This window comes from Scatophagus argus, chromosome 1 (genome assembly GCF_020382885.2).
Source record: "Scatophagus argus isolate fScaArg1 chromosome 1, fScaArg1.pri, whole genome shotgun sequence".
NCBI classification, from domain to species: Eukaryota; Metazoa; Chordata; class Actinopteri; family Scatophagidae; genus Scatophagus; species Scatophagus argus.
Genome location: NC_058493.1, coordinates 12,348,657 through 12,374,989, shown reverse-complemented (window position 1 = coordinate 12,374,989; position 26,333 = coordinate 12,348,657). Strand labels below are relative to the sequence as shown.

Sequence of the window (26,333 nt, the reverse complement as noted above, 5' to 3'; positions counted from 1 at the left end):
AAATTCATTTAGAAAATTATTAAGATCTGCAAGACATAACAAAGTGATGCACTTCACACATTTACTTGAAAGAACAGTCATACTTTGTCTTTGATACACGTCTCCGATAAGACACACACATTTATTGACATTCGTGTCATACACAAAATATAAGACTATCCAAATGGAACCAACCATCCTTGAGCAAAAGGCAAAACCTACCCAGTATGGTTATTTAATAACCAGCTTCAACACCACCAATACATTGTGTGTCCCCCCCAACACACACACAGAATTAATACAGACTGCAACCAGAGGTAAACAGTTATCAGGTAGGTAAAAATACATGTAATGGGAAAACAATCATAATTGCTGGCATAATGGCCTGGGTGATCGCATTGTTTGGTTTTTAACCACTTCTCTACACAAGAAGTGGTGCACGTACATTCTTGTGGCTGACTTTAAAAACATCTTTGGAAAATACAATCTTAAGAGTTCACAGACGTACAAACAGGAGAAAACAAGTAAACAATGTATGACGCATGGGATGTAAAGCGAAATGCAGACTGGAGCACAAAGTAGAATGAATACATTAAAAATACTTCAGTAATATATGAGTGGAGATCACTGGATTAATATGATCTCACTATTGAGGTGAGCAATTTAACATTAGAATTCGGCAACTGGCATCGGAGGAGATCTTTGTCTGCAAGCTCATACAGCAGTAGTTCAGTTAAACTGACACTGTGCTTATAGACCCTTCAGGTAAACCTTAATAAAATTCCAGTGGAAAAGCAAAAGTAATTTAGTGGATCCAACAATATTTCTCAGTGATACTGAGAATGCATTCTTACTGGCTGTCTAAGAACCTGAACTGCATGAGCTTTCAGACACAGTAGTACCAGTCCACGAAGAGTTCTGAGCCAAAATGTCACACAGGCAACTCCCTGATCTCAATACAAGTCGAAACAAGACCTGTACGACGCAAAATTCTGATTTCAGCCTCTGCACTCTGCGAAGCATAATGTCAACCCACAAGGTCTCAGTTTTATTAAATGGTGATCAAATGAAAACAATAAAAACGGAAACAAGAAAAGTTGTGTATTGGCTCAGACTCTCAACGATGTGGTCTCTGTGTGAAATCACTGTAAACAAAAGCAAAGAAATACACAACATACAGTATCTGTGACATAAATACAACATATGATGCTCTCACACAAATGTATCAGGAATAGGTCTCTCTTTGATATGGCAGCCGAGTCCAGTACATAAGTCTCACATGAACGAATTTCCAAGGTTGAGAAACATGTGTGAACCCAACAAGCAGCAAACAGTAAAACAATGAATAAAATAATACAAAACTGAGAAAGGAGAACTTTAAGGCATGCCCAGAATAAGGCAAAAAAACTAGAGCAACATATAAAAACAAACACGCAAACAGAAACTCAGTAACATCAAGTTCACAGTACCTCAAAGTAACCAGGTATCCATTTTTCCACAGAGAACTGGCCTGCTGCCCCCCAAAATGTGATGTGCAGTGGTACACATACATTTTGTTCTATATCAAAGATTTTAAAAAAATTATTAATCAGGAATATTTTTCTACATCCATTTTCTAAATCCAAGTGCGAATGTTGCATCTATTGCCATCTAGTTTTCAAACTATTACATATATTTTACCCAATAGGTGACAGGTTCATTAAACGCATCACAAAAGCCACAGAATTGGGAATTTTCTCTCTTGTGGGAAAAAAATTACAAGGGAGCCAAATGAGAGGGCGAACCATGTGAAATGAAGATCCAAAAACAAAATAAAATAATCCAAAAAATATCTAACTTTGTAAATTTTTCTTTGGATGCAAACCGATCCCCTCGTCTCTGCTGGTGATAAACAGTTGTATAGCCAAAGATTTTAAAGTACAACAGTAGTGAGACATGAGTTCATATGTGGTGGGACAACAGTGAAGACCTGAATCAGTCTTGATTATGATTTAGACTCATTCTAGCACAAGCGGGCCAGGTAATTCCTAGTATAAACACCTCACATTGAAAATCAACTGTGAGTTTCAACGTGAAGCTTGTGATTTAGTGTCACAGTATCAATGAGCCCCACCCTTTAATCACTGTAACAGCCAACTTAGTAGCCAACTCATTCAGAAGAATTCCACACACACACACACACACATATATATATATATATACATATGTGTATATATATGTGTGTATGTTCTGACTTTTAAAATAAACATGTAAAATCACTCTAGGTGGCTTCTTTGGCTTTATGTTAAAGATTTTTTTAAATCCCTATAATGCAAAGAAAAAAATCCACCATTTTGGTCTCATTACCATCAAAAGCTTTAGTTAAGTAACCAAAAAGATCATGGGAGTGTACTTTTGAGAAGACAGTGACATGTTGAGGAAACTGTTGCTAATGAAGAGTCTGGCTGAAAGTTTCTTCAAGTAGAGTGGCTATTTTGTTTTGGTCCATCTGTAAAGAGAATAACAAATATGGTGAGGCACACTGGGCTGCATCTTTTTTTTTTTTTTAAGAAACGTGTTATACAAATAACATTGAGTGGAGACCGTACAGTGGAGATATGCCCATCATTGTTGAGGCACACACAAAGTACAACAGTCAAAGCATAAAACTGAAGTACATCAAAAGTCATAGAGACAAAAGGCACTCCTGCTGCACAGAGAGATGGAGTAACCATATAACACCGACGTGCGTAGGTGAGCGGACACAGGAGAACATATGCAGCGGTAAATGTGACAAGGCTTTTAAAAGGGGAGGTGTGCATGTAGGAGTTACCTCACCTTTTAAAATCAACAGAATTTTCAGACAGTTTGGTACAGAAATAGCACGCTCACCTACAGTATCACCCACAGATGTTTGCCTACGGCTTTGTCAATGTGAATCTCTCTTAAACACACATATCACCTACCCACCTCACTGATTAAGCCCAGCTCCACCAACTCTCCAGCCAACTCTTGAACATTTTCATCTGAAACACACAGCAGCAGTAAGCAAGCAGTTAGTAAGAGTAATTCACAGACACACATTACCTTCACATCAACGCTACCAGTAACTCACGTTTACTCCCTCTGAGAAAAAAGGTCAAGCTTAGGGTAAACTTCAGATAATATGGTCCAAATGCTGCTTCTAAATCCATATTCCAACTTACACACATTAAAAACCACCAAACAACAGCTACTGCGGTTGGTCTCTGCATCTCCGAACCCATTCTGTTGTTTTGTACTGACATATTTATATTCCTGTGGACATCTGGCAAAGTCTTCATTAGGTGATATCTAATACAGCTGAAAGGACAAAATGGGACTTATCTGGCAGGAAAATGAAAAAGCTAACATGTTTCAACTAGCATGGTCTTCATTAGGGCATGAGCTGTTAAAACTTGTTTGCTTTTAAATGTTCCTCTTTAGCCTTGCTGTTAAAAGGCTTGACAATTTAATGGACGTTCATAAGCCCATTCTCATTTCCACAGTGACAAGAACTCTCTTTCTCTGCTGATTTCCATACTTTTTTCCAGCGTTCTAAAAAAATCCTGTGCTTAACTGCTGTGTAAACATCACAACTTATTCAAAGACTTCACATTCAACAACTGTATAGGAACAAAAGAAAAAGTTTAAGATTTCTCCATCAACAGTAGTGTCAATAATCCCTGTTGCAATGGAACAACTTTTTATTATATGCACCATGTCCTGCCCTGACTGTGCTATTCCTGTGTGTGTATCACATGAAGGAAATGCAAGAACAAGACTTCCTTTGGTGAAAGTACAAGGCAAACTGAAGTAAAGCTTGAGCACAAGAAACTGAACTACTGTGAACTACAAAGGGCATCAGCAGAATTCTAAACAAAATATATGCAAGGTTTCACCAAATATAGAAACACAAGCAATGCTGGAGCAGGAAGCTACACACCAACTCAGAGTTTCTAATATAAAATGTTTCATAACTTTTGATGCCTACTTCCTCTTGTAAACTTTTGACACACATCTACATAAACCTGCTTTTTAATAAATGGGTAGTATTTTAATATTTTACTATTATTTTAGTCACCACCCCAAATTAAAACATTCCTTGCCTATGCCTCATGAGCAGAGGAGCTGTCATGGTCTACTGATTTTTAATAACCCGCCTGTCAGTTTACAGCTGTATCAGGAATGTGGCTGGGACAAGACAAACAAGTGGAAGAGATAGATCAACCAAGAGCTTTGACATTAAGAAAACAACAGCAACCCATAGCTTATGATATTGGAGCTCAGTGAAACGCTTTCTTTCTTGTTCCTGTGTTTGTAATTTCAAATAAAACCATCTGACAAAATGAGTTACAATTTAGTTGTGAGGAAAAAAAAAACAAGCTTCAGTTGTGAATGCAAGGTGACACGGTGCGGGAGAGCTACACTTAAGGCCAAGAGAGTGAAATTTAAGAGTCAGCTAATGATCACACACAGTATGACTTTGGACTTTGCCGTGTAGATAAGGAAACTTAAAAGACTATCCTGATATCAGCTGGAATGGTGGTCCGCAAAGAGTACAGGGTGTGTCTATTAGACAGACCAGTGTGTGTGTGTGTGTGTGTGTGTGTGAATATGTGTGCAAGTGGTATTAGGGTGTGAGAGCACAAAAGGAGACATGTGATGTGGGAAACTGTGGGAGAGAAAGAGACAAAATCAAATGAGTGTGTGTGTGTGAGAGACAGAAAGAGAGACAGGAGATGAAAGCCTGGAAAGAGACAGTCAGGTCTTGACAGAGGAGGTGACAGCTGTCAGCTGCAGCCTTTCACAGGTCAGGCATTCCCAACACGCCTGCAACATTATACATGCCTGCCATACCTGCGTGTGTGTGCGCACATTGAATCATACTGCCTGTATTATTGTGACCACTGCAACAGTTGGGTTGCATGTTCTTTCCTTATTTACCTTCCTTTAGGCTGATCTGCTGCAGAGCATTGAGGTGAAAACCCTTGATTATAAATAACTAAAATAATCAAATAGATTAATTAAAGTAGATAAGAACTGTTGTTGTTTCCAAGAGAATGTTTTAGACGGATTTCATACCTACCGGGGATTTAGAGCCACTATGGTCATTAAAAAACAATTCCAGAATACAATCCAGATGAATCTGACCAAAATAGAAGTGCAAGGTTCTGATGACACATCAGTGGCAGTCAGTCTCCAAGCTTAAAATAGCCTTGTAAACTATATATTGTGATGTCATGTGAGTTTCACTCTTTCTAGAATCTCACTCTCACTTACCTACATGCCTCAATACAAACAAATGGAGAGGCGTATTAAAATTCTGTGTGTGGTAAAACGTGAGAGTACAGTTGAGAATGTTATGCAGTAATTCACACAGACATAAGCTTATCATTTATCTTCACCTCCAGTCAAATGTGATTCTACCATTAAACCCAAACCTGAGTTGTATATCTGAGCCATCCAGAAATGACCACACTTTATAAAAACCCACCCTACTCTGAAGGTGTAAACCAGCATACACACGCATAAACACTTATTCTCTCTATTTTGTTTTAACACCCAACAGCTTTCCCAAATCCAACCTCACAGCTCACTTTTGCCGTAATGAAGCCTGACGGTGAACATTGCTATGAGAGAGCTTGTAGACTGTAATAAAGTTAGCAAGTGCATCTGTAAGCTCGCAGAGTGTCAGTGCGCAATAGGGAAGGTATTCTTACGAGGTAACATGTCACAGCTTAGATGTCTATTCAGTTTATCCTCCAGTTTCAGCAGTAAGGTTAGCTAAAAGGAGAGAAACAGACAAAAGTATGATTAGTATTAGTTATTTTTTACTTCTGTATGGCTTTTAAATAACATTTGGTTGGAATGATATCTCGTTGCTGACCATTGAAGGAAACTGATATGTTGCAGTTCAAAAAGAAATAATCAAGCGATAAATATTCTAACAGAGACTCACATGATACTTCGCGCCCTCCTCAACAGGTTCAACACTACACTGCATTTGAATGACCTGAAGAAGAAATGTGGATGGAAACATGGAAATGGATCTTAACTAGGACTGGTAAAATTTCAGCACAGATCATCATCAATCATGAAAATTAAGAAACGTTGATGTCAGGATTATTACTTGTGAGATGTCACCTTATGATCACATTTTATTTTTGTGATATGCAGTATTATGTGTTTATATGCAGTGCAATGTGTTTGTACAAACCCGCCGTGTCTCAAGCTCAGCAGGTTCGGGGGTTGGGGATTTGACCATGGGGACGTCAACGGGAGATTTAACAGGCTCCTGTTCAGGCTGCTGAGGACAGTGCAGCCCGAACGCTGTCATTGGATAAATACCGTTCCTGAGCAAGGGAGAAAGGGAGAGACAAAGAAAGGGAGAGGTGGACGTAACACGAGAGAACGAAGGAATGAACGAGAGGGACGTTGGACATAGGATGGGGGTTATATAAAATAATGCAAAAAATAAAAATGTACAGGGTAGAGAAGAGAAAAAAAATGAAAGAGCAGATGAAGGAGAGGAAGTGGAAAATGAAAGAAATTTTAAATAAAAAAAATCTTCAATTTCAAACTAAAATATGCAAAATATGAAAATAAAACATGTAACAACATAGTTTACATGTAAGTAAACAATAAATGTTTCTCTTTCTATATGGTTAAAACCTTAATTCAAATTGACTTATTTCAGAGCTTAGTTACAAAAATGTACCACAAATGCTCGGTATGAAATTTTGTACATTTAATTAAGCAGGGGAAATAGAGCACAACAGACAGATGGTCTAATACCGCCCCCATGTGGCTACACAGTGGTGTAGCTTTTAACACTTAAAAATTGAAAGAGCAACTAAGCTTTAGTCAGACTCTTGCTGCCCACTGTTTCAGTTCTTACCTCACATCCTCCAGGAATTTATCAAGCTCCAAGGCAGGAAACTGTGAAAGCCTACAAAAAAAAGAATAAAACAAGATTATACAGCTTGAGGTCTTTAAAAGACATAATGTAAATAAAGATAATATCATTTTTCCAACAAACTAAGAAAATGGTTAAGGATTTTCACACGAGGTAAGTGGTACACACAACCACCAGCTTTTTCAATATTGTTACTCTTTTTCGCTTGTCTGACATTATGCAGATAAACCTACTTTTTCTACATGATATTAAGAATGAAACAAATTCTATTGTTGGTATTTAGACAAACCTCTTAAACACAAACATTATTGTTTATTTATGCCTGCAGGGGTAATGTGTATGTGTGTGTGCGCACATGCACAATCTCATCCTACTATTTTTTGCTATGATTGTACGTTGAAGGACTTCTTGTGCTCGCAGTGATTCACAATTTTTGAAAATTGTCTAATTTCGTTGCACAGGTGACTGTTCAATGACAATAAAGATTTTGAATCTTGAAAACTGAGTACCGGTACTCTGTTTTATACCATCACTGACTGCTGACTCTTCACTCCTCTTAACTGGTTGGCAGGGGCCACAAGTGATCAACACCTGTTTCAGTTTGCCCCCAGACACACCTGGTAGAAATATGCAGTCTTCTAGTTTTGTATTTGTTCTTATTGAAATATTAGTACATTCTGAATGAATATTGTTATTACTTGTGTTGTATCTAGCTGATGCTGACTGCGTGGATACCAGTGTGGATACCATCTTCTGGTCCTTACTTAAGCTGAATGTCCTCTTTCGTCTCAGCAATGATCAGGCTGGGGTCCAAGTTCTTGGTAATCTCCTCCAGGGCATTCTCAGGAATCATGTCTGGACAATTGCAAACCATGAAGGACTAATTAGGTGATACTGGTTGTCTGAACAAATTTCAAAGTTTTGACAACCCTAAAAAATAATGCACAATGTGAACTCATATGGAATTCTAAAGTAACAATTAGTCAGTCATCATCACAACTCACCAATTTAAAATATTGTACCACAACAGCATCAATTAATGCATGTTTCATGCAAATGCCAGCGTAGCTATATTATCATTGTATGTGAATGATAAAGACTCACGTTGGTGGCTGACGATACAATGTGCAGCCAACAGTTTCAGCAGTGGTACTTCGAACAGAGCCTGGTTAAACAGCAGCTCTCGGGCTGTAGGCCGAGTGCTGGGATCACATTCAAGGCACTTCTGGATCAACTCCTACAAGAAAACAAACATCTAGGTCATTCTCCTGTGGATGGACATCTTGTTTACATAAATAGGACATTAAAGACACATTAAAATCAACCTTAATACAGATACTCATGAACGTGCAAACACATACTCCACTCTCTTTATCTCACCCTTTGCAGTGGGTCTTCCAGTAACTGTATGGCATTGTTAATGGCCTCTTGGGAAACATAAGAGGACTCTCCATTTCCATGGATTTCCAAGAGCGCCATCTGCAAAACATCAACACACACGTTAACATATTACTTTGGGAAAGGCCTTGGGCCATTGTATCATGTAATATGGGTCTCACCTCCAAAGCACACATGCCAAACGAGTAGATGTCTACAGCTGTGGTGACATCAACAGCTAAAACGAGGGCAGAAAGGAAAAGAAAAGAAATATGTACAGATATTATTCCATAGTTTAGTTATTACTTAAGACCTAGACCTAATTATTCAACTGTAAAGGTTCTGATCTGGTGGATTCTACATGTTTAGTACGTAATGCAAAAACCCCCCCAAAAATCTACTGAAGTCTGTATATCAAAACTAAGCGAGCCATGAATAGCAACAAAAATATGTCAACAACAAGGAGCATCTAAAGTTTGTATCAAATACTTGGATACAAGATTTTATTGTTATTGTTATGTAAAATAAAAAATGCCCACATAGAAAAACACATTCATAAAACTAAGAAACTCAAAGAATTTTACATTACAAAGCCATAGCCTAACTTTATAGGGCCAATATGTGATCTCATTTTGTGAGTATCACAGATAAAATGAGGAGTTTACTCATGAGGTCAGGAAATGATTAATATCAGTAGAAACAGAAACAATTATACAGTGTCACTTTGGTCATGTCTACCTCCATATTCTGGGGCATAGAAGTGCAAGTTCTTCTGTTCCTCATGGCAGGTCTTCACATGGTTATTGATGGTATCTGGAGCAACTGCACATAGGAGAGAAGTGTGTGGAGCAGAAAGAAGGAATATAGAGAAAAAAAGAATCAGAAAGAGATAAGAAAGAAAGTATGTGATAGCACAACAAGGGGCAGCAAAAGAGCGAGAATATCAGTACTACCGTTACACTGTATAACCTACAATGTGGGACACTGAGAGGAAGCTGCTCTTTAGATGGAACTATGTGCAGAGAAGCATTTGTGGCCGGACTTGGACTACTGCAGTATGAGTACATACATCTTAATGTGAGTTATTGCAATATTAGAGAAACCAACATTTCTTGGTTAATAAGCAGTTTTGATTCAGTCAAGGTGTAATCATGGAAATTAACTGTACAATTGTGTGATATTTACAGTCTTTAAATCCATAATTCAGTGCCATTTGACTCCATCAATGGCGCTCCAGCTCCACCACCTAACCACTGAGGACGACACCTGTGAAACTCTATACCTGATCCAATCTTGATGAGCCCGTTGTGCTGGATGAAGATGGTGTCACAGGTCAGGTTGCCATGGATGATGGGAGGGTCACATGAGTGGAGATAGCTGTAGTAAAGCAAAATAAACATCCACAAACACAAAATTATATGAGACGGGAGTGGACTGTTTTCTATGCAAGTGCCTTTCTCTGTGAGTGACCGTGTGAAATTTAAAATAATGTCTGAACAGAAGAAACCGACCTGAGAGCAGACAGAATCTGTGTGCACCATCTCTTCCAAGCCTGAAGGACCAGACACTTTATTATTATTTATTATTATTAGAATGCTTGATTTTCAATATGGAGTAACTATGACTCAAAACTGGCACACAGCATAAGTTCAAATCTTTTCTTTTGCCATCGACCATAAACCAGTTTATGTGTTAATGAGATTACTGATCCTCACTCTTACCTGCGCTGTGACAAATGACAATGCACTTTTCACAAGGTCCTGTGCAGAATGATTTTCATATATAATTACTCTGAGAAGGCAAATCTACATACAGTCAGTTATTACCTTTTCATTCATGGTTTTGTGATTCTTCTTTGTTTTCTTTAGAAACTGCTTCAAGCTTCCTGATGACATATATTCAGTAATGAAAATCACCTGATAGAGAGAAAAAGGATATCTAGTGGGTAGCCATCATTCAAATACACATAAATAAGACATATGAAAAATATATATTTTTATCTATGAATTTACTTATGAATACACACACAAGATTCAATAGCAAGCATATGCGTTTCATTTTAAGTTGTTTCAGCAGGTCTGAGACTCACTCTAGCCCGGTTCTCCTTTGTGTCGGCCCAGTACTTGTGAAACTTGACAATATTTGCATGTTCCAAATGGATCAGGTTATCAAATATGGCCTTCACTTTCTCCTAAACACACAAGGAAAATAAAGTACACACACACACATTATGACACTGATTAATACACATACATTTTTGATAATAAAAATAGTTGTTAATAGTTCAGTCCATGTTCAATTATTTGTACAATTATATCTGAACTCAAGACAATATGATAATCAGTGCAAAATCACCAAAGTGACCATGTTTAAAGTGACCTATCTATAACACCGGCCCTTACCTCCAGCAGTTTGAAGTTCTTCTTCTCTGAGATCATGACTTCATTCCACACCACCTCTACCCCTTCCTCTGTATCCATTGCCAAGTACGCAGCATCTATCCCTGGCACATTACGCTGATTCACCTACAGAAGAAATGAACAGAAAATAGCTTATGAGACAATTCATTGTTACGGTGAAGTGACATGCACAAAAGACAGTTCACGAACAAATTAACAGGAAAACACAAATGGCACACATTCCCTGCTGCCCTACTCCTTCTATTTCAGGTTTTGTCAATACAATGAAACTTCACTTCAATAGTTTGTTCATCTCTTTGTTTTCTATTATTTGTGTTTTAACTTTGTGTTTGTGCTTACCACACCTTCTGCATCTTATTATGACAAGTACCTTGATTTGCACAGTAACTCCCATCAGATAGACAAATGTTTTGAAAAAATTATAAAGATTTTAAGATGATACTTATTCTTATAACATGAAAAAGGGGGATACTGACAAAAACCATTGCAGTTACAATCAGTATCTTCATACTGATAAATAACAAATAATGCAAAACTTATAGTGTCATAGAGTCACTGAACTGATTTTAAGTCACTTTAATGCAACATTGCAACAGTGCCTTTAACACTGAGAAAAGATCTGCATCATTATATCACCATATCCATTAATTCAAGTCATCAGGTCAAAAGTCACTTTGAATATTGACTGATGTGGTGTAATGTGATGTGGCTTGTGATAGTTTTACAAGATGCATCACACGTAAGAAGTTACCTCCTCTCTGCGTTTCTGCCAGCGGCCACAAGGACTGTCTTCCAGGATTTCTGACTCATCCTCACTCTCATCCTCATCCTCTGTTGCTGCAGTAGCAGGGGCCTGTATGGTGGCCACAGGTGAAGACACAGATGCTCCACCTTGTACATGCTGAGTATTACTGCACATGTGTACTGCTGTCACATCTGACATGTTTCCCTCTTCATCTGGAGCTCCCTTCTCCTGGGGATCCGACATCATGACACAACTTGTATGCGTCCCGGCTTTTCTTCCCTAGGCTCCAGTTCCTGGGATGCAACAAATGATGGGATGCCCTCCTTTTGCTTGCTTTCCACTTTCTTTGATAGAGTTGGCTCAGACATCCATTTTCTTTTCTGGCCTGACCTGGCTTTCAATAAGAACGGTTTGGTGTAAACAAGAGGCACATCTTGAGAACCGGGAGTGAGGGGCACAAGGCTACTGCTGAGACGAAATTTAAGTGGTATGTTTTATTAGTAGCTTAGACTCTGAATGAACACTACTTTTACAGAACATTAAAACACCAGTCACTCAAACTAACTACCTATTACTTCTAGCTACCATCACTAGTTAACTCTCTAGCCAACTCAACGTTAGCTAACTGTTACGTTAAAGGCTCTATGCAATGTTTAACGTTAGTTTGGAGAAGTTCAGCCTCCCACTCCTATGCTAACTTTCCCCCCGGCTAACAAGCTAATGGAAGGTAAATAAACAAACAGCTAACATAAAGTTAAGAAGAAATGTGTAAATATCTTACCGTGGAACAGAAAGCTACCACCGATTAAACAGCCTCAGGCTACATACTGATTAAAAAGCTGTAAAACCAGTCGCTTTTATATGAAAAGGTTGGTTCGTCATAAAATATGTTGTTGGGTTGCAAGTCCTTTCCTCTAGATGAAGTGGGAGGGGCGGGGCAACACTTGGGGAGCGCTTGTTTGCGTGCAGAAAACGCAGTTGTATAGGATGCACTAATAGACCGTCAACACAAGTACAACAGGTGGGTTTGAGTGGCAAATATTACATTTGATGTAACGTTAAAAATGCACTGTAATAGTAAGATATAACTTTTTATTTAATTATATTTTATCTTTGTAGTACCATCTGTGGAGTCAGTTAAACGCCTCCGCAAAGTAGTGTGTGCCTGTTTTAACTCCAGCACAACACTGTTAAAACCCCATAACATAATGTGCAGTGAAGATTTGTCGCTTCTTCAGGCACTTTTATTAAGTAATTTATACAAAATGAACACTGAAAAAAACCTAATTGTAGTCGACGTATATTATGTCGTTATCTGCATATTATAAACCTCACGAGCAAAAGGAATAGATTTCTTCTCCCTTTTAAAGCATATTTGTCATCTCAATTTTCATATTCTGAAATCAAGCGCACGCAAATTGTGTTCTGATGGTGAGCAGACGAACACTCAAGATAGTTCACATCCAAGAGGGAGCCGTTCGCTAAAGGGCCTAAAAAGATAAAGATTGGTCTTTAAAGATTCGTCTATGTATGACATAAAAAATGAACAACTCATTAAGCCCATAAACTATATGCTATTTGGCTATATTAAACCATTTTTATAAAAGAGAAATGTACAGATTCAAGCAAAAACGGAAGGTGTTGGAGGTGAACAATCTCGTCTCGCTTGCAGACGATTTGTACAGCTGTTTCACGTTGCTAATATTCTGCGCAAGATGTTTTCCACGATTTAGTTACATGCAAGACAGTGATGCAAACAAGCCAACTGGAAAATAACGGGATTCCTGTCTTCTGGATGAAAAAAAAAGATCCCTATCTCTCTTCGCCCACTATGCGGAACCGTAATGACACCAAAGCCGCCCGCATAGGTCGCATATAGCGGATATTTTATGGACGGTGGGACGAGGGAGAGCTTGTGAGACTGGGGAGTCGGGACTTCGGCTGAGCTGGGGAGAGGAACGTTAGCAAGCTAGCTTTCGTGACAGCAAGGACTGTAACGGAACAGTGACTTTTCCGTAAAACATCTTATCAGTCCGGTCATCATGGCTACGAATGGTAACAATTTAACGCCTGGGATGGGTGATATCATCCAGTTAAATGTCGGTGGGACGAGGTAAGCTTCGTCAACAGGACAACTCGACAGATCATGGTCATCATTTGGGAAATTTGTGCTGTGGCTACGTACGTGTATGATGCTGTCTACATTGCCAAAGCGGCCATGGATGTAACTAGCTGAAGTAGATAGACCACTCGACCTCTCATTACTCCTTTTTTCATTCAGTTTTTCCTCTCTCTCTCTCTCTCTTTCTCTCTCTCTCTCTCTCTCACACACACACACAGACACGCGCGCGCACTGGGATTTCTTGGTTATTTAAATTGAACACACTGCATATATGCTAATGATTAAATTCTTCAGCAAGTCGCTTCGATGAATGGCATGTCTCTAAGTCAATGCTCGTAAGTGCACTGACCCCAACTTTCAAACAAAGCTGTAAATAAATGTCTTTGCATTGCAGGTTCAGCACTTCCAGACAGACTCTGATGTGGATCCCGGACTCTTTCTTCTCAAGGTTGGTTGTTGTTGATAGCATCATCCCCCCAAGCATCATCTTTCCTCAGGCTGTGAAACTAATCATTACACACTCTTACATTGTATAATGACAATTAAATTGAACGCTGAAATGAAGTGTTTAGAGTATATATTATAAGGAACATTTGGTCCATGTTACCACAGTGTTATAACACATACTTATTTCTTATTTCAAAGCAGGAGCTCTTTAACCAGACTAACATGGGAGTCAATTGGAGTAAATTTAATTTCTCAAGACGCCCTCCTGAGACTAGCTAATTAAAATATACCAGTACTGTTGCTACAGCATGTAGGATTGATTTCTGCTGAAAACAGGTCAGGAACTCAGTGAGCTTTCTATGGGGCAGTTGAAACATGGTAAAAGACAATTTTACCTAATTAATATTAAGTAGGGATGATCACGTCTGTCTTGTTTCATACTTTGACCATTCTGGTGATAGAAAATGTCTGTATGATTGGAAGAAGGTAGAAAATTGCTGATTTTTTTTGTCTTGACTCACCAGAATCATATTTTCACCAGTTATAGTAAGTTATTTATGTGTGATTCCTGCTCTAGAGGGGAACCCTGTATTAAACTGAAACAGCCAACTGGGGTGGGCAAATACCACAGCCATGACAAACTCAAACACTGGACAGAGTTGTCACATTTTGACAACAGCTGACCAAGTAATGCTAATGCCTGTCAGTGCACCTGTCTGCCTGCCTGTCAGTCTCTCGGCTCCCAACTGTCTGCAGTGTGCTAGCAATATATAAAAAAAACATTCTTCATAAAAATATATTGCAGTACGTGCTGATGTTTCACTAATCTGTAGTTCAGAGTCAAGAGGTGAGAGTATTTGCTTCTGTGTGAATAATTTGTGTACTGCTGGTAAGTGGAAATGGAGAAGTGCTTGGGCTAACTTGAGCACTGTGTGTGCATGTGTGCGTTTTCCAGTTTGCTGAGTGGGAGGATATCCACTCTTCGGGATGAAACTGGAGCTGTGAGTATAGACTTTGTTGTGTCTTTATCAAAAACAACAACAGAATTTGCAGGCCACATCTGGAAACTCTCTGAAAGCTTCCATCTCATGACATTTGTGCTGCAACTTAATGAAATATGACCCAGGCCCCAAACATTGCAACTACTACACTGGAAATAGGGTTTTATATATGTTTTGGCTGTCTTTTTATGTCTTACTTTTTATTGTAATAATGAAAGCTGTATACAAATATAAAAAGTAAAACAGCAAATACTCAGCTGACTGAACTGACTGCAAAAAAAGAATACATCAAATATATTGCAATGTCACGAGACAGATAATATTCGCTAATTGTTAGGCCATGATTGAACACACAGTCAACCAAATTTGCACAGATTTTGTTAGAAATATTGGCTTGCCTTCCACTTCCTCTTCCCCTCCCTCCTCCTCCTCTTCGTCTTACTCTCATTCTTCCTCTTCATTCTCCCTGCTGCTCCATATTTTCCACAACACAGCAGAGGTCATCTCAGGTCTCTTTTATGTTCTGGCGTGATTGGAGTGTTTTTCCATTTGAGTTTGAACAGGCAAGTTGTAAGTGAAACCAACTGGTAATTAGAGTGCGGCATTTTAAAGGCCAGTATTTTCCAGGTGAATAATGTGTGCTTAGAGCTTAGGAATTTTGTTTTTTCATAAATGAGTGTGTGTTGTATTGATGTACTTATCTTTGTACCACTTGAATCAATTATTTTTATGGGTTGATTAATCCCGGCATTTGCATCATGATATTGTCCCTCTATGGCAGATATTTATTGACAGGGACCCTACAGCTTTTGCACCAATTTTGAATTTCCTCCGAACCAAAGAGCTGGACCTGCGGTAAGGAGTCATGACACCATTCAGAAAATATGTCTCAATGTTTTGGGAAGACATTATGTTATGCTGTAATCACAATACCTCTGCTGCCTTTTCCTCTGTAGGGGTGTCAACATCAGCATCCTGCGACATGAAGCAGAGTTTTACGGCATAACCCCTTTAGGTGTGTTGCCCTACAGAGTTTTTGGAGGAAATGAAAGTAGCAGCCTTGTTCTTAACATAAATACTGACACCTATAGACGTTATGGAACCACCCTAATGCACCTGCTTTTTAATCAGATTTGTCCTGTAGTTCATACATATTTCAGCAGTCACCACATGTCTTCAGTGTTAATAAGTATTGAATAACTTTGCAGCATGTGGGTTTTTAGGGGATACAGTTTGAACAGCTGCTGTTGTTCTGTCATGTCAAGTGTTGTTTTGGCTTCAAATACAACTTGACCAAAGTCAGAACCTAACCACTATTAGTTCCATTGTCTGTAATGCTGTTTTACTTCCTGTTTCAGTGTTTGCAACTTCCCCGCATTGTCTGTGTATTTGAATGGGAAAGTTACCTGACTGACATTTGATACAATGCAAAGTAATTAGATACAATTAAAATGACAGTGGATTGCCCTAACTTTAAAACAGGATCTAATTAGTCATGTGTAATTTCTCAATACCTAACTGAATAAATAAAAGACATAATGAAGAAACACCATAGAACAAAAGGATGATATAATATTCATCTGTGACAAAATTATAAGTTATTGTGTATCAGCATTGGTAAACATTCATTACATGTTCCTAAAAACTCCTAATAAAACTTTTCATGTTTTACAGCAATTAAATAAGTCACTTAGTCTTGAAAAAATATCTGTGATGTTACTCTGGTGATCATTGGCCCACTGCTGTATTCATGTTTGTGTATGTGCATGTGTGCAGTACGGCGCCTGCTGCTGTGTGAGGAACTGGACCGCTCATCGTGTGGGAGTGTTCTCTTCCATGGTTACCTGCCGCCCCCAGGTAGTCATATGAAACTAAACAGTACAGCTTAGTTTCTCAACTTTAAACAAAATTCAACTGATGTTCCAAAAAGAGATGTTCTATATTTTTTTTTATAAAAATAGAAATCTGCAGAAATTTGTAGTGATTAATCTGAGCCTATCTTTCCTTGACAGCTATTCCTGCCCACAAGTCGAGCCCCACCTCAGCAGCCTCTGGCTCCTCCTCTGATTCAAGGCCTGGTCCAAGTGGAGCAGAGAGCTTCACCCGTGTGGGTCCCCCTCCTCACCCTTCCCTCTCTGGACCTCCTGGGACAGATGACACACACAAACTAGGTAAGTAACCTGGGCCTCATAAAATTTCAATTCAGTGATTTAGACAGATAAGGAAAAGAGAAAACAAAATGGAAATTCAGTCAGATTATGGGGCTGTGGAAGCAGTGTGTTTACGGGTATTTTCTGTTTGTGTGTGTGTGCATGCAGCTTCTGTGGTTGACCCCAGGAAGGTGCTGATCATAGCAGGACACCACAACTGGATTGTAGCAGCTTATGCACACTTTGTCATCTGCTACAGGTAATATGGCCACACCATGCTTTGTTTGAAATTATTTATGAAGATGGAGTCCTTGTCTGTTGGGTCTCACCTTTCTCACCAACTGCTCCTGTATTTGTACTAGTACACAAGCATTTTTGTCAAATGACTGAAGTGTACTCTTGCTACAGGATAAAGGAATCTTCTGGATGGCAGCAGGTGTTTTCCTCCCCCTACCTTGACTGGACCATTGAACGCATTGCCCTTAATGCCAAGGTGGTGGGCGGCCCACATGGAGACAAGGACAAGATGGTGGCCGCTGCCTCTGGAAGCAGTATCATCCTCTGGAGCATCCAAGATGGCGGCAGTGGCAATGAGATAGGTACATAGAGAGTTCCCATATACTTGTATCTCCAATCCTACCGACTCTACTGGGCTTTGAAAAGTGCTGATTTTTGACGTTTGACCTGGTATTGATCAAATATAAGTATAGGACCAATATTCAGCATGGTCACAAGTAACAGCCTATCAACACTAAAAAATCTGAATCTGCAAACTAGTAGCTAAGTTATAAAATAAATGTAGCTCTGAAAAAAACACATTGGTCAATCTCCACCCAAAGGCACAATCAAATCAGTTCTAGTATGCTCTTGGAAGTGTGTATGCAGACAGGACGGACAGTGAGATAGAAAGGAAACTTGTGTGTTGAAATGTTTTTTTTTTTATTTGTATACCATTCACTTTGCTAATTTGTGACCTCTGACTCAGCCTTCAGTCTCCACCCAGTTAGCCCCAGTTTAAACTGCGACCTCTCCCCACCGCCCCAGGTGTATTCAGTCTCGGTGTGCCTGTGGATGATCTCTTCTTCATTGGGAACCAGCTGGTGGCTACAAGCCATACAGGGAAGGTTGGCGTGTGGAATGCCGTCACACAGCACTGGCAGGTAGGAAGGCATGAGTGTGTGAGTGAACATTACACTAAGGCTGTGGAGTGCCAGTGAATTTGTATTCAATCAGATTTCACTAGATGTTTGTATACTGTGTGCCCATATTTCACCATTCATTGAATGCACAGTGTGTGTGCTTTCAACTAAAACACGGTGACTACATGGAATAATACTGTACTGGCTGTGATTATTCTCTTTTCTGTGTAGGTTCAAGATGTGGTTCCTATTACCAGTTGTGACACAGCAGGATCCTTCCTACTACTGGGCTGCAACAACGGCTCTATCTACTACATAGGTGACTACATTTGAACACAAACACATAAACGCTCATACACTATCTGTCTTCTCTCGGTCACTCAGCTTACTGGATGTTAGTGACGTTGAATGGAAGTACCCATTACAAGAACAGGATCTAGCTCAGCATAGACAAATGACTGCCCTTTCATATGTCTGAAGGGATTTTTATGATGACTTTGCATGATTATGTCTCATATAATAGTGTTAAAAGCACCTTGATGAGTCTGTAATTTTTTTCTGAAGGATTCTGAGACAGTCAGAGGATTTGATACTGGATCTCGATTTCATTAAAATCAAACCTGTCAAACTCAGCACATTAAAATTTTGTCTTCTTTTTTTCAGATATGCAGAAGTTTCCACTGAGGATGAAGGATAACGATCTTCTCGTGACAGAGCTTTATCATGACCCTTCAAATGATGCCATCACTGCACTGTCTGTCTACCTCACACCTAAAACCAGTTAGTGGACTTATTTTTTTTTTTACCCTCAGATGCTGTATGTAATGTAACTCACAGCCACTGATCTGACATTAAACGGCTTTGTCCTCTCTCTGCTTTCAGGTGTAAGTGGGAACTGGATAGAGATAGCCTACGGGACCAGCAGCGGTGCAGTGAGAGTGATCGTGCAACACCCGGAGACAGTGGGATCAGGTCCACAACTCTTTCAGACATTCACTGTGCACAGGAGCCCGGTGACAAAGATTATGCTGTCTGAGAAACATTTGGTATCAGGTGAGGAAGGTCAAGTCTGTATGCTGATAGAGGCAACTGGAGTGGTTAATAGAGAAGTATATACTACAAGTGGAGATTGCTGACATGTGGTCTAAACTTCTCTTCTTCATTGTATTCTCTGCTTCAGGTCTGACTGAAGTCATGCATGACTGATTGTTTTTCTGTGTGTCAGTGTGCGCAGACAACAACCACGTTCGGACCTGGACGGTGACCCGTTTCAGGGGGATGATCTCGACCCAGCCAGGCTCCACCCCACTGGCCTCCTTCAAAATACTGTCCCTGGAAGAGACAGAGAGCCATGGGAGTTACTGCTCTGGGAATGATATAGGTGAGACAGAGTGATAAGAAGAGGAAGATCACAAGAAATGACTGGGGGAAGGATGAATGCCTTTCTAAGTCAGTAGATGGTATGTCGTACAGATATAAATTTGTGTGTTACAAGAAAAGCCTTGAGACAGGTTAAGCAATGGCCACATGAATGACACTGCCACAAGTCTGATTGTAACGTGTAAAGACACACAAAAATGGACACATCACTGTGTGACAAACTGAGCACCGGTAATTTTTTCCAAATGTCGTCCAAGCGTCCTCGTTTTGTGTTGCACTATCCATCCATCCATCCATTTTCTATACCGCTTATCCGTCAGGGTCGCGGGGGGGGGGGGGGGCTGGAGCCTATCCCAGCTGACTACGGGCGAGAGGCGGGGTACACCCTGGACTGGTCGCCAGTCAATCGCAGGGCCAACACACAAAGACAAACAACCACACACTCTCACACTCACACCTAGGGGCAATTTAGAGTAGCCAATTAACCTAATGTGCATGTTTTTGGTATTGTGGGAGGAAGCCGGAGAACCCGGAGAAAACCCACGCAGGCACAGGGAGAACATGCAAACTCCACATAGAAGGGCCCAGACCGGGATTCGAACCTGGGACCCTCTTGCTATGAGGCGACAGTGCTAACCACTGCACCACCGTGCCGCCCGCGACAGTGCTAACCACTGCACCACCGTGCCGCCCGTGTTGCACTATATGTTTTGAATTTGTGGTTTCTGCTCTCAGGTCCATTTGGAGAGAGAGACGATCAACAGGTTTTCATACAGAAGGTGATCCCCATTACCAACAAACTGTTTGTGAGGCTCTCATCTACTGGAAAGAGGTAGAATATTCTCCATCTGTCTTTTTCTTTCACATTTGTTCCTCTGATCTTTATCAAACCTTGTCTTTTTTTGTCATGAAGTCGGAGGATGCAGTGTGCTTCATCTGATGAATTACTTTCTTTCCCAACGATATTCAGCTTATCTGTAAGCTTTTGGTACTTCTGTCTGACATTTGTTACTGGGCTTTGGATTTTTGTGTTTGGGTGCTACATGATAACGAGTGCATTTGTCAGGATATGTGAAGTGCAGTCGGTAGACGGGACCACCATCTCTTGCTTCATGGTACGGGAGTGTGAGGGTTCGAGTCGAATGGGGTCGCGACCTCGGCGCTATCTGTTCACTGGTCATGGCAACGGCAGCATCCAAATGTGGGACCTGACTACGGCGATGGACACCGCTAACAAAGGAGAGGAAAGGAAGAGAGAGGGTGAGGACGTAGGGGAACATATGGGGAAAAGGAGGGGAGGCTGAGAGGCAGAAGTGTGGCAGACAACATTGTTCATGGGAGAAGAGACAAAGAACAAATGTAATGTAAGAATGAATGTCAGCATTTACTCACAGACAAAAATATACATCCTCTATTTATGGCTATACATTATCTATTTCTGGGATTAAAAGTACTGCTTTCTTTTGATGAAATACTGCATGTGTGTGTCCTGAAGCTGCTCTCATGTTTGATAGATGTAGGAGGACCTACAGAGGAGGAGCTGCTGCAACTCCTGGACCAGTGCGACCTGAGCACCTCCCGCTGCGCTACACCAAATATAAGCCCCGCCCCCTCTGTGCTGCACCACACACGCCTCAGAGAGTCCTGCTCGAGGTTAGAATGAAAAGTCACTCACACACCACAGCAGATAGATGGACACACATGCAAACTCTCATTAAATGTACATTAAAATAAGGAATGGTCTGTCTCAATACAGTAATCACAACCATTAACATTGTAACTGAAGCTCTTACCTGTCTCATTTGCTGTCATGTTTTTCAGTCTGCACTTACAGGCCCCAGAGCCCATTCCTGAGAGCCAGGCTACTTATGGAGCTGTGCGACCCTACAGAGAGAGCCCCCTGCTGGCCCGCGCTCGACGAACAGAGTCCTTCCACAGCTACCGGTGAAATAATATTTGTCTCATTGTGCAGATACATTACAGGGTCCATTCACCCATTTTACAAAAAATACCTCACTAACTCCTGATGGTATCAGGCCATGCGATTGTTTAGGTCTTATTTGCCTAGGTTTTAAGATGTTCATTTTCAGCTTTTTGCTTTAGAACTTCTTGAAACCCACTGATAAAATGTGTCTCTTTCTATACAATTTTAATGTCAAGAGCCCCACAAATGAAAATCCATTCACTTCCACTGTATTGAAGTTGTGGCAGAAATCCTTGAGGCATATCTCAAATCTTGAAACAAATGAAACTAAAAGGTTAGATGAAAGTAAGGATTATTTTGGATGACTTGACCATTGTGGTGCTCTTGTCCTGAATTAACCCAGAACGTTTTGATCTTTCTGTGCTCTACCCACACCTAATTAGTAGAATTTAGCTTGGACAGAGAAGGGAGACATGGAATATACACCAATCAGCCACAACATTAACACCACCGACAGGTGAAGTGTTCTGCTGGGAAACTTTGAGCTCTAATAAGATTGGGTGTGGTGTGATCTTAATGTACATTTAAGATCCCATCTGGGTGCACAGGACCCAAAGAATCCAATGTTCCAATGCCAGCAACCACATAGTATCCCCAGAGGCCCTGAGTCCCTTCCCCTTACAGGTCAGAGCTGTTCTGGCAGCACAAGAACAAAATATTAAGCTGGTAGTATTAATGTGGTGGCTGATCGGTGTATGTAGCATTGAGTCTCTCCAGGCCCAGCAATTAGCACCATTTGTGCCTAGTTTTGTCTTTCAGCATGCTGGTCTGATAATAACCTAATTATACTCTTGAATGCGGGCTTTGAAAATGTTGAGTTGTCCTTGTCTGCATTTTGTTTATTTATCTGTCCACCTATAACTGACTCCATCCATCTGTCTCTCTGTAGAGACTTCCAGAACTTCAGCCTGAGTCGAGGTGTCCTGGACAGTGCAGGTCAGACGTCCACACAGGGCCACAGCCAGGGCCCTGATGCCCGTCGTTCGCTCTGTGACTTTGGGGCTGAGGACAGTGAGAGGAGAGCAACAGCAATGGAGTTCTGGGCCTGCCGAACAGCCAGTTCCAGCTCTGCCACAAATATCGGAGCTATGACAGGTTCAGGTGTTTTTGGGGTGAAGGCAGAAGGCAGTCAAGATTCTCCACGACAACCTCCTGACAGCCCGATTCCTGGAGGGGATGTTAGACGAAAGGTGTACCCACAGCCAGAGGAGGGAGACGGTGTGGGATCAGTGGGAGACGGGGTGAAGGCAGAGGGAGGTGTGAGGAAAAGGGGAGTACTAGAAGGAGGCTTTCTGGGGAGGAAGAAGGCTCCCCCAGTCCCCCACCTCTCCTCTCTCCCCTCTGGATCTGAAGGCGGTGGCAGCGACTCATCGTCCAATGCCTCCCCCTCCCCAACCAAACTAGCTTCGTCCACTTCACCGCGACACAGGAAACTTGCTCCTGAACTGTCCAATCAGGACAGCAGCCTGTGACAGCACAGTGTGCCCACCAGACTTTTCTTTGGATCCCAATCAGAGGAGTTATCTTGTGGAGGCTTCCTGCAGGTGCATGTGGGAGATAAGGCTTGGATATCACAGCAGAGGAGGAATGGGGCTTAGCTGCAGGAAAACACCTTACTTGCTTCTACTCCACTTTCCACCCCACCCTAATATCTTTTTTTCTTTTTTTTTATCATGTAACTGGATGAAAGGACCTTCTTCTTCTACTTCTGGGACTCCACACAAGATGCTACTGTGTTTTAATGAATTTGTGTGTCAGTTTGCTCTCTGCTTTTATTTAAAGTTTTTTTCTTAATTCAAACATTGGTGTCATACTTTTGACGGCAAAATGTAACAGGAAGCAGCAGTCACTGCATCCCAGTGCTAACAGCTTTTCATCTCAACCAGTAATTCATTTTGTTAATGACCTTTTAAGGATTTGAAGTTCTGTCACACTGCTGGGTACAACTGGAGCTCCCATCATTTTGGTTTGCTTCTGGTGTTTGCTTCAGGTTGTTATAACAGATGATGAAGGTGATGAGGTCTAGGTGATAGCAGTATGGCTGCACAGTTTCTCTCCCTGTGTTGGTGTCACTCACCCTACAACTTGAAGAACATACAGGAACTACAGAAACAGGCCATCGTATGTTTGGCAAGGTATTATCAAGGGCAGTGGTTGAAGCACTGATTGGGCTCTGATGTGTAAATGGAATCATTAATTCAATGACATTCGGTTCATACAGTTCTGTATTCTGGGAGCAGAACATAGAGCACACAGTAAAACCCTCGTGGGTTTGTTGTTTGACAGCTCAGTGACAACTATGCAACAGTGGAGTTACAGAACAAACTAACACAGCTAACAAGACTTCGGCATTGCCAAATGGCAATATGTGTTATAGCAGCATAAAAGCCTCCTTGCATCTAAATAAACATTTTGACTTGTCATAGCGAGAAAAACACACAAGTAAAACAACTTTCACTAGTGATGGCTCAGTTCCATCAAGTGTCCCAATGAGCCAGTGTGCACAACACCAAGACAAACTAGCTCACCTAAATGGAATGCAGTCATTATGGATGACACCCATGTCAAATGTCTGCTGTGAAATGGTCGAATCCAATTTGACACATTTTCATGAAATGGCTGTTAATGTAAATTTGACAGCAAATCGTGTCCCACAGCTGGAACCTTACTGTTTGAGGGAAGGTTATTTGGAGACTGATCTGACAGAAATATCTAATTCACACTAAAGTGATGTCAGATCAACGTATGCTCTCTTTGAACAGGAGTCTGTTTTTAATGCTTAGTGGTATACACAGTAAAGGACCTTTTTCTTCATGCCTGAACATAGAGAACTCATTTTCTAAATGTTTTATCACACATTCAGACAGAAAAAACAGCGGTGCCTGTGCAAGATCTTTATTTATATTTTATTTTTTTACAGTATCACAATATAACTACACTCAACTCAGTACTCAAAAGGACCTACACTACATCACTTTACTCCCTCTGGAAGAGATTCTAATGTGTCTTGCTTTGGTGATGATGACTGTTGCAGTGCCTTATTTAGTTTGTTTGACGGTTATCAGCCTGTTTGTTTTCACTGAAAAGGATTCTGACCAAAGGCTCGTGAGGACTGAGCTCATTGTGGAGCCACATGACGGACCTGTCCACTCGACCTGTCCACTCAACTTGATAGAGTCACAGCAGTCCAAATTTGATTTTGTGAGCGGTCACTTGAATCAATAGGCATTACTTATTAAATTAAATTAAATTATCATCATATATTATAAGTTGTATATAATCTGGGGAACTTTTATTTGCAGCTTTGTCTTTGTAGTTTGAGGTGAACCAACTCGTTCACTCTCAGGCATGAAAAGGTAAAACATGAGTGTTTGCTCTGTGGAAACAATCTACAGTACAAATCTTTGGTACTTTTTTTATAACCATTGTGGGGACTAGAGAAAAAACTGATGATGGTATAAACAAAAGTTGAAAAGAAGTAAAAAGACTGTCCTGAAATTTGCCAAATCCAGCAGCTACATAACCTCTTTTAAGTAAGTAGTAGTTAGTAAGTAACACACTGCTATATATATTATTATTTCCACATTTGTCCCTGCCTGTACAAAGATGTACCTTACATATGCTAATTAACTGAATGGAAAGTAGACATACATTTTCAAAACAAAATCCATAATATGGATGCATTGATGTGTGTGACGATGTGTGTGTACCTTACACTGTTGTCCTTTACATATTGTTGGTAATAATATAATGCCTATTTTGACATTACCATGCTATTGGACCTAACTGCATTTGCACTTGCACTATTAAGACTAATATTAAAAGTAACTTGCTAGTGTTTATTTTATATAAAAAATGATAACATTTAAAGTGTATTTCAGCACATAACTGTTTGTCTGTCCTTATCTGTCATCCCTCTGTCCCTCTCTGGCTAAGTTTACATAGACGTTTACATTGTATCATGGCCAGATGTTAGCAGGCTAAAAGGAATACATATCTGTTTGTTTAAGCTGCCCTGTGCATCACTGTTTTACATTGTGTATGTTTGAAATGCTGCATTATGTTGTAATGTTTTTTACTGTTGCCTACAGTACAGTAGACCCATGATCAAATATAACGTTGAAGTTGACCCATCAGAGCCACAGTGTTCATTACGGTCATGTTCACTAAAAGCTTTCAAAAGAGTTATATTGTCATTTTTCCATGTTGGCATAGTTAATCTTAGGGAAGAGCAGCTGTTTACAAAAAACTCTTCAAATTTGTATTATTACAAAGCTGAAAAGTATCATATGTTACATTTTTTTTTGTTTTAAATACATTTGGTATGCATGTTTTAACACATTGTATTGAACAACATGACATTGTTCCAGGAATTTTAACGCCTCTTCCAGTCAATGGTCATCAACAACAGATTAAAAATGACTTCAAACGTGATTAATTGTTTGGGATCTGAGATGTTTTAATCTGTGAAAATCACAAGTGTCTGGGATGACTTCAAACAAACCATGTACACTCAATGTTAATGATTTAGGTTTGGTGGTAGTAGTTTCACCTCTAAAAAGGGAAAAACAAGCTGAAACACTCATCGCTGGTCACTGCTGAGTTTTTAAGCGCTTGGTTTGTGTGGCAAAACTGCCAAAGTGTGCGCAGTTTTTTTTTGTTTGAGCATCACA

The 26,333-nt window shown here is 40.2% G+C and overlaps 2 protein-coding genes across 6 annotated transcripts; one reads left to right on the top strand and one right to left on the bottom strand.

The window, feature by feature from the left end:
* Positions 1 to 94: 94 nt before the first annotated feature.
* Positions 95 to 12,391, bottom strand: LOC124056377 (nuclear receptor-binding protein-like). 3 transcript variants are annotated; one of them, XM_046383782.1, is made up of 18 exons: positions 12,219 to 12,391; positions 11,444 to 11,902; positions 10,675 to 10,797; positions 10,362 to 10,463; positions 10,099 to 10,188; positions 9,784 to 9,824; positions 9,555 to 9,649; positions 9,011 to 9,094; positions 8,455 to 8,510; positions 8,276 to 8,374; positions 8,000 to 8,132; positions 7,660 to 7,750; positions 6,878 to 6,928; positions 6,197 to 6,332; positions 5,939 to 5,992; positions 5,700 to 5,763; positions 2,929 to 2,984; positions 95 to 2,467 (listed from the first exon to the last, which is right to left on the bottom strand). In XM_046383782.1, the coding sequence occupies exons 2-18, from the start codon at positions 11,681 to 11,683 to the stop codon at positions 2,408 to 2,410; spliced, it is 1,575 nt and encodes a 524-aa protein (XP_046239738.1). In that variant the 5' UTR covers positions 11,684 to 11,902; positions 12,219 to 12,391; the 3' UTR covers positions 95 to 2,407. The 3 variants fall into 3 exon arrangements, with proteins under 3 accessions (XP_046239738.1, XP_046239730.1, XP_046239721.1); XM_046383774.1 differs by having other exon boundaries at positions 11,444 to 11,831; XM_046383765.1 differs by having other exon boundaries at positions 11,444 to 11,827.
* A 2-nt stretch (positions 12,392 to 12,393) lies between these two features.
* On the top strand, positions 12,394 to 26,093 carry kctd3 (potassium channel tetramerization domain containing 3). Of its 3 annotated transcripts, none has more exons than XM_046383704.1 (19): positions 12,394 to 12,458; positions 13,954 to 14,007; positions 14,962 to 15,007; positions 15,789 to 15,862; positions 15,964 to 16,022; positions 16,784 to 16,864; positions 17,020 to 17,178; positions 17,326 to 17,416; positions 17,566 to 17,756; positions 18,202 to 18,317; positions 18,528 to 18,615; positions 18,960 to 19,076; positions 19,179 to 19,349; positions 19,522 to 19,677; positions 20,412 to 20,508; positions 20,590 to 20,936; positions 21,191 to 21,329; positions 21,498 to 21,620; positions 22,550 to 26,093. In XM_046383704.1, exons 2-19 carry the CDS (start codon positions 13,979 to 13,981, stop codon positions 23,130 to 23,132), a joined length of 2,667 nt encoding a protein of 888 aa, XP_046239660.1. In that variant the 5' UTR covers positions 12,394 to 12,458; positions 13,954 to 13,978; the 3' UTR covers positions 23,133 to 26,093. The 3 variants fall into 3 exon arrangements, with proteins under 3 accessions (XP_046239660.1, XP_046239670.1, XP_046239650.1); XM_046383714.1 differs by lacking the exon at positions 12,394 to 12,458 and adding an exon at positions 13,097 to 13,550 and having other exon boundaries at positions 20,743 to 20,936; XM_046383694.1 differs by lacking the exon at positions 12,394 to 12,458 and adding an exon at positions 13,097 to 13,550.
* Positions 26,094 to 26,333: the final 240 nt, after the last annotated feature.